General features: G+C 59.2%; 1 protein-coding gene across 1 annotated transcript in view; it reads right to left on the bottom strand.

Moving 5' to 3' along the window:
- Nucleotides 1–12,949, bottom strand: part of NRBP2 (nuclear receptor binding protein 2) — a 39,888-nt gene extending 26,939 nt beyond the window's left edge. Inside the window, exon 1 of the mRNA XM_039710854.1 lies at nt 12,493–12,949. Within this exon, the coding sequence (XP_039566788.1) occupies nt 12,493–12,609 (117 nt within the window). The 5' untranslated portion in view covers nt 12,610–12,949. The remainder of the gene's footprint in view (nt 1–12,492) is intronic.
- Nucleotides 12,950–12,988: the final 39 nt, after the last annotated feature.

Raw genomic sequence — 12,988 nt, forward strand, 5'->3', positions numbered from 1 at the left:
ACCCCACCACCCTCACAGGCAGGAATTCCTTCCCAAATCCCATCCCAAACCTAACAGTGCTCCCACTGCAACACCTCACAAGGAGGAATTCCTTCCCAAATCCCATCCCACATCCAGCACTGCTCCCACTGCAATATCCCACCACTCTCACAGGGAGGAATTCCTTCCCAAATCCCATCCCTCCCACATCCCGCACTGCTCTCTGGCCCTGGGAAGCCCGTGTCCCTTCCCAGGGCATTCCTGCTCAGCGCTCCCTGTGCAATCCCAGCAGGCAGGGACGCTGCCTCTGGTCCCAGCAGGACCTCGGGAGCGCGGCTGGGGCTGGGAGGGAGCTCTGCTTCCCTCCGTGCCCACGGCTCCCTCGCCTCCTGCCCGGCAAACACTGCGCTCCCTGTTCTCCGGGAAGGAAGGACACACGAGTATTTTTCCACTGGCCCGAGCGGAGCCAGCAGAGATCCCGCGGGGCAGCAGCGGGGCTGCGATTTCCCGGGAGCGGCCGCTCCCTGCCCACGCCTGCAGCCGGAGCCGGCAGCAATGTTTGCTTTACCCCCCGGCCCTGGCCGGCCTGGGGAGGTGACACGAGCCCAGGGTCACCCCTGCCCGGCCCCGGGAGGGGACACGAGCCTGGGGCCACACCAGAACATCCCCGGGAGGTGACAGCAGCCTGGTGTCCCCCCAGCCCAGCCCCGGGAGGGGACACTAGCCTGGGGTCACGCCAGCACTGTCCCGTGAGGGGACATCCCACCCCAGCACTGTCCCGGGAGGGGACACCAGCCCAGGGTCACCCCAGCACTGCCCCGGGAGGTGACAGCAGCCTGGGGCCACCCCAACCCAGCCCTGCCCAACCCGGGGATGTGACACAAGCCCCAGCACTGCCCAGGTGACACAAACCTGGCGTCACCCCTGACCAGCCTGGGGAGGTGACACAAGCCCAGGGTCACCCCACCACTGCCCTGGGAGGGGACACGAATCTGGGGCCACCCCAGCGCTGCCATGGGAGGGGACACGAGCCTGGGGCCACCCCAGAACATCCCCGGGAGGTGACAGCAGCCTGGTGTCACCCCAGCCCAGCCCCGGGAGGGGACACTAGCCTGGTGCCCGGCCCCGGGAGGGGAGACGAGGGACATCCCACCCCAGCACTGTCCCGGGAGGGGACACCAGCCTGGTGTCACCCCAGCCCAGCCCCGGGAGGGGACACGAGCCTGGGGCCACACCAGAACAGCCCCGGGAGAGGACACCAGCCTGGTGTCACCCCAGCCCAGCCCCGTGAGGGGACACAAGCCCCAGCACTGCCCCGGGAGGTGACACCAGCCCAGGGTCACCCCAGCCCAGCCCCGGGAGGGGACACCAGCCCAGGGTCACCCCAGCACTGCCCCGGGAGGTGACAGCAGCCTGGGGCCACCCCAACCCAGCCCTGCCCAATCCGGGGATGTGACACAAGCCCCAGCACTGCCCAGGTGACACAAACCTGGCGTCACCCCTGAGCAGCCTGGGGAGGTGACACAAGCCCAGGGTCACCCCACCACTGCCCTGGGAGGGGACACGAATCTGGGGCCACCCCAGCGCTGCCATGGGAGGGGACACGAGCCTGGGGCCACCCCAGCCGAGCCCCGGGAGGGGACACAAGCCCGGGATCATCCCAACCCAGCCCCCTGTCCCGGGAAACGGAGCTGGCAGTGGCACGGGGCTCTGCAGGGTCCGGGGGGACAGGGAGAGGATCCCAGTGCCAGCTGCAGCGGGCGAGCGGAGCCCGGAGGGGCCGGGGTGGAAGTGGGAGCAGCAGGTGCCCAGAGAGAGGATGGGCAGGGGGAATCCCATCCCGTGGGAATGCTGTGCCCCATCCCTGAGCATCCTGGGCCCCATCCCATGGAATCCTGTGCCCAATCCCATGGGAATGCTGTGCCTCAGGGGAATGCTGTCCCCCAGGGCAAAGCTGTGCCCCATGGGCATCCTGTGCCCCATCCAATGGAATGCTGTGCCCCATCCCTGGGGATCATGTACTCCATGCCATGGGAATGCTGTGCCCCATCCCTGGGGATCATGTACTCCATGCCATGGGAATGCTGTGCCCCATCCCTGAGCATCCTGTGCCCCATCCCATGGAATCCTGTGCCCAATCCCATGGGAATGCTGTGCCTCAGGGGAATGCTGTGCCCCAGGGCAAAGCTGTGCCCCATGGGCATCCTGTGCCCCATCCAATGGAATGCTGTGCCCCATCCCTGGGGATCATGTACCCCATCCCATGGAATGCTGTGCCCCACGGGAATGCTGTGCCCCATCCCTGGGCATCCTGTGCCCCATCCCATGGGAATGCTGTGCCCCATCCCTCAGCATCCTGTGCCCCGTCCCATGGAATCCTGTGCCCCATCCCATGGGAATGCTGTGCCCCACGGGAATGCTGTGGCCCATCCCTGGGCATCCTGTGCCCCATCTCACAGGAATGCTGTGCCCCTTCTCTGGGCATCCTGTGCCCCCATCCCATGGAATGCTGTGCCCCATCCCACAGGAATGCTGTGCCCCATCCCTGGGCATCCTCTGCCCCATCCCTGGGCATCCTGTGTCCCATCCCACAGGAATGCTGTGTGCCATCCCTGAGCATCCTGTGCCCCATCCCATGGGAATCCTGTGCCCCCATCCCATGGAATGCTGTGCCCCACTGGAATGCTGTGCCCCATCCCTGGGCATCCTGTGCCCCGTCCCATGGAACCCTGTGCCCCATCCCATGGGAATGCTGTGCCTCAGGGGAATGCTGTGCCCCAGGGCAAAGCTGTGCCCCATGGGCATCCTGTGCCCCATCCCATGGGAATCCTGTGCCCCCATCCCATGGAATGCTGTGCCCCATCCCACGGGAATGCTGTGCCTCATCCCATGGATTGCTGTGCCCCATCCCTGGGCATCCTGTGCCCCATCCCATGGGAATCCTGTGCCTCATCCCATGGAATGCTGTGCCCCATCCCTGGGCATCCTGTGCCCCATCCCATGGGAATGCTGTGCCTCAGGGGAATGCTGTGCCCCATCCCACGGGAATGCTGTGCCCCATCCCACGGGAATGCTGTGCCTCATCCCATGGATGGCTGTGCCCCATCCCTGGGCATCCTGTGCCCCATCCCATGGAAATGCTGTGCCTCAGGGGAATGCTGTGCCCCATCCCATGGGAATGCTGTGCCTCAGGGGAATGCTGTGCCCCAGGGCAAAGCTGTGCCCCATGGGCATCCTGTGCCCCATCCCATGGAATGCTGTGCCCCTTCTCTGGGCATCCTGTGCCCCCATCCCATGGAATGCTGTGCCCCATCCCACAGGAATGCTGTGCCCCAGGGCAAAGCTGTGCCCCATGGGAATCCTGTGCCCCATCCCATGGAATGCTGTGCCCTATGGGAATGCTGTGCCCCATCCCACGGGAATGCTGTGCCCCATGGGAATGCTGTGCCCCATCCCACGGGAATTCTGTGCCTCAGGGGAATCCTGTGCCCCATCCCACGGGAATGCTGTGCCCCATGGGAATGCTGTGCCCCATCCCACGGGAATGCTGTGCCCTATGGGAATGCTGTGCCCCATCCCACGGGAATGCTGTGCCCCATCCCTGAGCATCCTGTGCCCTACCCCATGGAATGTTGTGCCCCATCCCACCGCACAGCCCCCCGTGCCCACCACCCCAAGCCGGCCTAGGCAGCCCCTGCAGCGCTCGGCCAGGACACGGATCCTGCGGGAAGAGCATCCCAGCCCGGGCAGGAGCCAGCAGGACCCGGCCCAGCTGGAGGAGCTCGGTCAGATTCCCGTGTTCCTGCCCCGCTGGGCCCGCGGCAGAGCCGGGGCACCCCTCGGCGAGCAGCGTGCCAGCCCCGCAGGGAGCTCGGCCGCGGCTCCGCCATCCAGCGCTCAGGGCAGAGCTCAGCTGCAGCATTCCAGAAGCTTTTCCCGTCCTGCCACACTGCCAGGGACACCCCCAGCCCGGCCGGGAGCACAAAACCCGCCGGGACTGCCAAGGTCTCCGGTTACAGCGGAGGAAGAGCAGGAAGGAGCCGAGGGGCACGGAGGGGGCTGGAGCCGGCTGGGTTCGGCAACAACACCGTCCCCTTGGGAAAGAGAGGGAAAGGGCCAAAAACCAGCCTGGATAAAGACAGGAAAGGGAAGAAAACACGGCAAATGCCAGTAATTGTAAGGCTCCGGGAGGGGGGAGCACAGGGGGAACGGGCTGGGAGCTGAGGAGCCGCATCCGTTTGCGAAACGGAGAGTCAGGAGACAGGTACTGCCCTGGAGCGGGCAGGGAGCGGCGGGATGCAGCCGGGAATTCCTGAGCAGGGATGGGATGGGATTGAGGAACTACAGCCTGGAATTCCTGAGCACGACAGGGATGGGGTGGGACAGAGGAGCTGCAGCCGGGAATTCCTGAGCACAACAGAGATGGGAGCTGAGGAGCTGCAGCCTGGAATTCCTGAGCACGACAGGGATGTGATGGAGGAGCTGCAGCCTGGAATTCCTGTGTACAACAGGGATGGGATAGAGGAGCTGCAGCCTGGAATTCCTGAGCAGGATTGGGATGGGATAAAGGAGCTGCAGCCGGGAATTCCCGATCAGGGAGGGGATAGAGGAGCTGCAGCCTGGAATTCCTGAGCAGGACAGGGATGGGATAGAGGAGCTGCAGCCTGGAATTCCCATTAAGAATAGGAATGGCATAAAGGACCTGCAGCCTCACATTCCCGTGGAGAACAGGAATGGGATTAAGGATTTGCAGCCTGGAATTCCGTGCAGAATATGGATGGGGATTAAGGAGCTGCAGCCTCGCAATTCCATGGAGAACAGGAACAGGATTAAGGAGCTGCTGCCTGGCATTCCCTTGGAGAATAGGAATGGGATAGAGGAGCTGCAGCCTGGAATTCCTATTAAGAATAGGAATGGCATAAAGGAGCTGCAGCCTCGCATTCCCATGGAGAACAGGAATAGGATTAAGGAGCTGCAGTCAGACATTCCCTTGGAGAACAGGAACGGGATAAAGGAGCTGCAGCCAGGCATTCCCACAGAGAATAGGAACGGGATCAAGGAGCTGCAGCCTGGAATTCTTGAGCAGAACGGGAACAGGATCAAGGAGCTGCAGCCAGGCATTCCCATGCAGAATAGGAACAGGATAAAGGAGCTGCAGTCAGACATTCCCTTGGAGAATAGGAATGGGATAGAGGAGCTGCAGCCTGGAATTCCTATTAAGAATAGGAATGCCATAAAGGAGCTGCAGTCAGACATTCCCTTGGAGAATAGGAATGGGATTAAGGAACTGCAGCCAGGCATTCCCATGCAGAATAGGAACAGGATAAAGGAGCTGCAGTCAGACATTCCCTTGGAGAACAGGAATGGGATTAAGGAACTGCAGCCAGGCATTCCCATGCAGAATAGGAACAGGATAAAGGAGCTGCAGCCTGGAATTATCGAGCAGAACAAGAACAGGATCAAGGAGCTGCAGCCAGGCATTCCCATGGAGAACAGGAACGGGATCAAGGAGCTGCAGCCAGGCCCTCCTTGCAGAACCAGGACGGGGATAGAGGAGCGTGTTCCTGCATGAAAAACCACAAGTTCCTGCACTGAATCCTCACGGCAGGCTGACGTCAGCCCCCTCCCCAGCAGCGAGAACAAGGCTCGGGATTGTTGTGGCCGGGCGAGATCCCGGAGGATTAAAGGCTCGGTGAAACGGAGAACGTGGCACGGGGAGCGCAGCCCCAGGCTCCCTCCACTGCCAGCCCCGCTCCGCCCAGCTCGGGGGGCCAAGGGGAGGACCCCAAACCCTGCCAGCCCCCCGGAGCAGTGCTGGGGAAGAGCTGCGCTGTCTGCTTCCAGCAGCGTTTATCGGTTTTCCACCCGAATTCCTTCTGGTTTGCCCTTCACCGGAATCCTCCGGGCTGCCCCAGAGCCCCGGCTCAGAGCGCAGCCAGGGTGAAGCCTTCTCTGTCCTAAGGGTTGGATATTAACCCCCAGTTCTGGGCTATTAACCCTCAATTCTTGGCTATTAACCCTCAATTCTTGGATATTAACCCTCAGTTTCTGGATATTAACCCTCAATTCTTGGATACCAACCCTCAATTCTTGGATATTAACCCTCAGTTCTGGGCTATTAACCCTCATTTTCTGGATATCACCCAGAATTCTTGGCTATTAACCCTAAAGCCCTGGATATTAGCCAAAATTCTTGGATACTAACCGTAAATTCTTGGCTATTAACCCTAAATTCTTGGATATTAACCCTAAAGTCCTGGATATTAGCCAAAATTCTTGGCTATTAACCCTAAAGTCCCGGATATTAGCCATAATACTTGGGTATTAACCCTAAATTCTGGGCTATTAACCTTATATTCATGGATATTAACCCTAAAGTCCTGGATATTAGCCCCAGTTCTTAGATATTAACCCTAAAGTCCTGGATATTAGCCATAATGCTTGGGTATTAACCCCAAATTCTTGGTTATTAACCCTGAAGTCCTGGATATTAGCCATAATGCTTGGGTATTAACCCCAAATTCTTGGTTATTAACCCTAAAGTCCTGGATATTAGTCAAAATTCTTGGCTATTAACCCTAAGGTCCTGGATATTAGCCCAAATACTTGGTTATTAACCCTAAATTCTGGGCTATTAACCATAAATTCTTGAACATTAACCCTAAAGTCCTGGATATTAGCCCCAGTTCTTGGTTATTAACCCTAAAGTCCTGGGTATTAGACATAATTCTTGGATATTAACCCTAAATTCTTGGATATTAGCCCCAATTCTTGGATATTAGCCATAATTCTTGGATATTAGCCATAATTTCTTAGATATTATACTAAATTCTTAGATATCTTCCAAAATTCTTGGATATTAACCCTAAATTCATGGACCTCACCCCGAATACTTGGATATTACCCCTAAATTCATGTATATCACCCCTAGATTCATGCATATCACCCTGAATTTTTTGATACTAACCCTAAATTCATGGACATCACCCCGAATTCTTGGATATTAACCCTAAATTCATGTATATCACCCCTAAATTCATGCATATCACCCTGAATTTTTTGATACTAACCCTAAATTCATGGACATCACCCTGAATTCTTGGACATTAACCATAAATTCATGGCTATCATCCTAAATTCTTGGATATTAACCTTAAATTCATGGCTATCATCCTAAATTCTTGGATATTAACCTTAAATTCACGGCTATCATCCTAAATTCTTGGACATTAACCCTAAATTCACAGATATCACCCTAAATTCTTGGATATTAACCCTAAATTCATTGATATCCCCCTGAATTCTTGGCTATTAACCCTAAATTCATGGCTATCATCCTAAATTCTTGGCCATTAACCCTAAATTCATGGATATCACCTGCACGATCAGCTGAGCTCGGCGGGGTCACCCCAAAGTCACCCTGCGCCGTTCACCCGCGCCAAACGAAAGCCAGGGGAGCAGAAGGAGGCAGGAGCAGAGGAGATGGCAGGAAAGGCAGGAGCCAAGCCCTGCAGCTGATCCCCCCGCGCTGGAACAGCTCCTGGCAGCTCCCAGCCCGGGTCCCTGGGGATGGCTGGCAACAAAGCAGCTTTTAAAAATAACCCCGTGGCAGATATTGCATAGCTGGAGCCTTCCCAAGCCATCCAGCGGGGTCCTGCTGCCAGCTGCAAACCTCAGCAGTGCCTAAAAATGGGAAGCCCCTGCCCCTCGCGGGATTCCAGCGCTTACACTCTTTTTCCATGGTTTGTTTTCGTTTTCCCACCTGTGGGAACCCAGACCCTCCCCCCTCGCTGGTTTTTTAGCAGCACTTCATTTTCCTCAAGTGCTGCCTCAGCATTTCTTGCCCTGCGTTTTTTTTTTTGTTTTTTTTTTTTTTGCTGTTCTTTTTCCCTCTTTCCCTCCTTTCCCTGCTGGATGAGTCAAAGCTCAGAGTCAGAACTGGAGAATCCCAGCGTGGTTTGGGTGGGGAGGGATCTGCAACACCCCCAGTCCCGCCCTGTGCCGTGGGCAGGGACACCTTCCACCACCCCAGGTTCCTCCAAACCCCATCCAGCCTGGCCTGGAAACCCCCAGGGATGCAGGGGCAGCCCCAGCTGCTCTGGGAATTCCATCCCAGCCCCTGCCCACCCTGCCAGGGAACAATTCCTCATTCCCAAGATCCCATCCAGCCCTGCCCTCTGGCACTGGGAGCCATCCCCTGGGCCCTGTCCCTGCAGGCCTTGTCCCCAGTCCCTCTGCAGCTCTCCTGGAGCCCCTTCAGGCCCTGCCAGGGGCTCTGAGCTCTGCCTGGAGCCTTCCCTTCTCCAGGGGAACATTCCCAGCTCTCCCAGCCTGGCTCCAGCCCTGGAGCAGCTCCGGGGACTCCTCTGGGCTCTCTGCAGCAGCTCCGGGTGCTGCTGCTCTGTCCCCAGGGCTGGGGCAGCTCTGCAGATGGGCTCTCACCTGGGCTCAGGGGCAGAATCCCCCCCTCCTTTCCTGCTGGGAAAGGGGCATGGGGGGTTTGGGGACCCCAGTGCACGTGGCCAGGGCATGTCCAGCCTTTCCCAGCACCCCAGGATTCCCTCCAGGCCATCCCCCCACGCTGTGTCTGTGCTGGGGCTCCACCAGGTGCACAAGGATTGCTCAGCTCCCCCTCCCCTCCCATCCCATCCCATCCCATCCCATCCCATCCCATCCCCTCCCACCCCCCCCCATCCCCCCCCATCCCATCCCACCCATCTCCCCATGTCCCCATGTCCCCATGTCCCCATGTCCCCAGGCACCACGCCCACGGGGATGGGAAATCTCCCCCTGGAGGGGAAATCTCCCCCCGATGGGAAATCTCCTCATGGCTGCCCTGCACAGCCCTTTCCAGGAGGGATTTTCACAATATCCCACCCAAACCTCCCCAGCCCAGCGCCGCTCCCTCTCCTCCTGTCCCTGTCCCCTGGAGCACAGCCCGACCTCCTGGCTGTCCCCTCCTGTCAGGAGCTGTGCAGAGCCACAAGGTTCCCCCCCCGAGCCTCCTTTGCTCCAGGCTGAGCCCCCAGGTCAGGCAGGAACTGCTCCAGCAGCATCCCAGGCTCCCAGCCCAAGCTCTGCCCACCAGGACACCCTGATGGCCCTGCCCTCCAAAGCACAGCTCTGAGGGTCCCACACGGGGCTGGACTCCTCTGGCAAACTGACTGGGGAATGAATAATGCCAGTGGAACTCCAGGAGGGCAGGGGAAGCTCCCTGCGGGCACAAAGCCCAGCAGAGCCGGGGGCAGCGGGAGCGGAGTGGATCTCCAGCGCCCGGCTCCTTCCTGCACGTCACAGAACATCTGTGAATCTGCACAGAGCTTCCTCCACTCGGCCATCCAGGAGCCTTCCTGCCGCTCCTGGAGCAGCGGCGCTGCCCTTGGCAAGGCCAGCCCACCCTTCCCGCCGCTCCAGCTGGAAAATCCCTCTGGATGGAGGGCACCGAGACCCACAGTGCTTGTGTGGAGGTGGCTCAGGGGATCCCACCTGTCCCACGCCTGCACAGGAGGATGAACCCCCCCGGGGCCAGGTCTGGGCATGGCAGGACTGCTCCAGAGAGCTCCGGCATAAATCAGCATGGAAACCCTCACCATTAAACATGGCTGTTTGGCACTGAAATCCTGAAATCCTCACCATTAAACATGGCTGTTTGGCACTGAAATCCTGAAATCCTCACTATTAAACATCTGTGTTTGGCACTGAAATCCTGAAATCCTCACCATTAAACATCTGTGTTTGGCACTGAAATCCTGAAATCCTCACCATTAAACATGGCTGTTTGGCACTGAAATCCTGAAATCCTCACCATTAAACATCTGTGTTTGGCACTGAAATCCTGAAATCCTCACCATTAAACATCTGTGTTTGGCACTGAAATCCTGAAATCCTCACCATTAAACATCTGTGTTTGGGCACTGAAATCCTGAAATCCTCACCATTAAACACTGACATCCTCACCATCAAACATGGCTGTTTGGAACTGAAACCCTGAAACCCTCACCATTAAACACGGCTGTTTGGCACTGGAATCCTGAAATCCTCACCATTAAACATCACTGTTTGGCACTGAAATCCTGAAATCCTCACCATTAAACGTCACTGTTTGGCATTGAAATTCTCACCATTAAACACTGACATCCTCACCATCAAACATGGCTGTTTGGAACTGAAACCCTGAAACCCTCACCATTAAACACGGCTGTTTGGCACTGGAATCCTGAAATCCTCACCATTAAACATCACTGTTTGGCATTGAAACCCTGAAATCCTCACCATTAAACGTCACTGTTTGGCATTGAAATTCTCACCATTATTTGGCACTGAAATCTTCACCATCAAACATCGCTGTTTGGCACTGAAACCCTCCCCACTAAACATTGAAATCTTCACCATTAAACATGGCTGTTTGGCACTGAAATCCTGAAATCCTCCCCACTAAACATTGAAATCTTCACCATTAAACGTTGCTGTTTGGCATTGAAATCTTCATCATCAAGCATCACTGATTGGTGTTGAAATCCTGAAATCCTCACCATTAAACACTGAAACCCTCACCATTAAATATCTCTGTTTGGCACTGAAACCTTCACCATTAAACATCACTGTTTGGCATTGAAATTGTCACCATTATTTGGCACTGAAACCCTCACCATCAAACATTGAAATCTTCACCATCAAACATGGCTGTTTGGCACTGAAATCCTCACCATCAAACATTGAAACCGTCACCATTAAACATCACTGTTTGGCATTGAAACTCTCACCATTATTTGGCATTGAAATTCTCACCATTAAATCACTGTTTGGCACTGAAACCCTCATCATCAAACATCGCTGTTTGGCACTGAAATCCTCACCATTAAACGTCGCTGTTTGGCACTGAAACCCTGAAACCCTCACCATTAAACGTCGCTGTTTGGCCAGAACAGACTGAAGGAATTTTCACAATATCCCACCCTGAGCTCCCCTGGCCCAGCCTGGGGCCGTTCCCTCTCCTCCTCTCCCTGTTCCCTGGGATCAGATCCCAAATCCCCCTGGCTGTCCCATCCTGTCAGGAGCTGTGCAGAGCCACAGGGGCCCCCCTGAGCCTCCTTTTCTTCAGGCTGAGCCCCTTCCCAGCTCCCCCAGACCTTCCCAGCTCCATTCCTGTCTCTGAACACGCTCCAGCTCCTCAACATCCCCCATTCCATCAGGGTCGGGCACCCCAGGAGGGGGAAGGTGTCTTCCAGAGAGGGGGAGGCAGCAGGAACGGGGGGAAGGGGGTGTGTGGGTGTGGAAGCACCTGGCAGCAGCGAGGGACATGAGGGCAGAGCAGCTTATCAGCCAGGAGCCAGTTATCAGCCAGGAGCCACTTATCAGCCAGGAGCAGGTTATCAAGATCGCAGCAAAGCCCAGGCCCAGGCCAGCTCAAGGCTGGGGCCGGCTGCCTTACCCGGGGACAGGGGAGATAAGGGGCAGATAAAGGGTTTGGCCTTGGATGGGCCTTTCCCCTCAGTGCCTGGGGCGTGTCTGTGCCCCAGCCCCAGCCCGGGGCAGGAGTCACCCCCCGGCTCTGCTCCTGGGGGCCCTGGCGGGGACAGGGGGACTCCAGCCCCATTTTTGGGGAGGCACTCCTGATGCTGCAGCCTGACCCCGCTCTCTGGAGAGGAGGAACGGCGCTCTCCAGCGCTGGGGGTGGCTCTGAGGGCAGCCCCGACACCCCAGCGGTGACCCGGCCGGTCCCCCCGCTCCCGCAGGAGCTCCGGGGTCACCACCGGAGGGGCTGGCCCCGGGCACAGCTCCGGGAGCCGGAGCGGCAGAACCCTCCGGGAGCCTCCAGAGCCCCGCGGGGCGGCTCTCGGCACCCAGCACCGCCGACCCCGCGGGCACCGGAGCCGCGGGACGGGCCCGGGCTGCCCCGGGGCACAGCCCGGCTCTCCGCACCGGGGCACGGCGAGCCCAGCTCGGGCACAGGGAGCACCGAAGAGCCCGACTGCTGGCCCGGGCACCCCAGAGCAGGGCACGGTGAAACCCCCACCAGCAGCCGGGCACGGCGAGCCCGGTCCCCGAGCACCCGGGCACGGTGAGCTCGGTCCCCGCAGGGGCACAGCCCGCACCGAGACACGGCCAGCTCGGCTCCCCGCACCGAGACACGGCGGGCTCGGCTCCCCACACCAGCACAGCCCGCACCGAGACACGGCCAGCTCGGCTTTCCACACCGAGACACCCCGGGCTCGGCTTTCCACCCCGGCTCAGCCCGCACCGAGACACCCCGGGCTCGGCTCCCCGCACCGACACACCCCGAGCCGGGCATGGCCGAGCCCGGCTCCCCGCACCGGGCTCCCCACGGGGACTCGCTCCCCGCATCTCCCCCCGGCCGCGGCCACCGCCGTGCCCCGGGCACCTGCGGGCGCTGCCCGAGCCCCGCACAGCCCGCGGCCCCTCAGGGCCCGGCGCCTCCATCCTCATCCTCATCCTCATCCCCCGGCACCCGCACCCCGCCTGCCGGCGTCCCCCTGGTTGCACGGCTCCCACCTGCTCGCGGCGCTTCTGCCAGCGGCCGCAGGGACTCTCCTCCAGCACCTCGCTCTCCTCCTCGCTCTCCTCCTCCTTCTCCTGCGCCAGCCGCGCGTCCGGCTCCGGCACCGCCATCCCCGCCGCGATCCGCGGGCTGTACCCGGCTGTGCCGGGCTGTGCCGGGCTGTACCGGGCTGTGCCGGGCTGTACCGGGTTGTACCGGGCTGTGCCGGGTTGTACCGGGTTGTACCGGGCTGTGCCGGGCTCTGCCGAGCTCTAGTCCGATCCGATCCGCTTCGATCCGATCCGATCCGCTCCGAGCCGAGCTGATGCGCGCCGAACCGAAGCGAACCGAACAGAACCGAGGCGAAGGGAGCGAAACAGAGCCGAGCCGAGCCGCGCGGCTCCGCACCCCCCCGAGCCCCACCGCGCTCTGCCGGTGCCGCGCGGGGCCGGCCCGGTCTCGTCCCGCCCCGCTCCGGACGTGCGGCCGCGCACGCCCAATCCTCACCAT

The sequence above is a fragment of the Passer montanus genome, unplaced genomic scaffold, assembly GCF_014805655.1.
Source record: "Passer montanus isolate IOZ18808 unplaced genomic scaffold, ASM1480565v1 scaffold233, whole genome shotgun sequence".
NCBI classification, from domain to species: domain Eukaryota; kingdom Metazoa; phylum Chordata; class Aves; order Passeriformes; family Passeridae; genus Passer; species Passer montanus.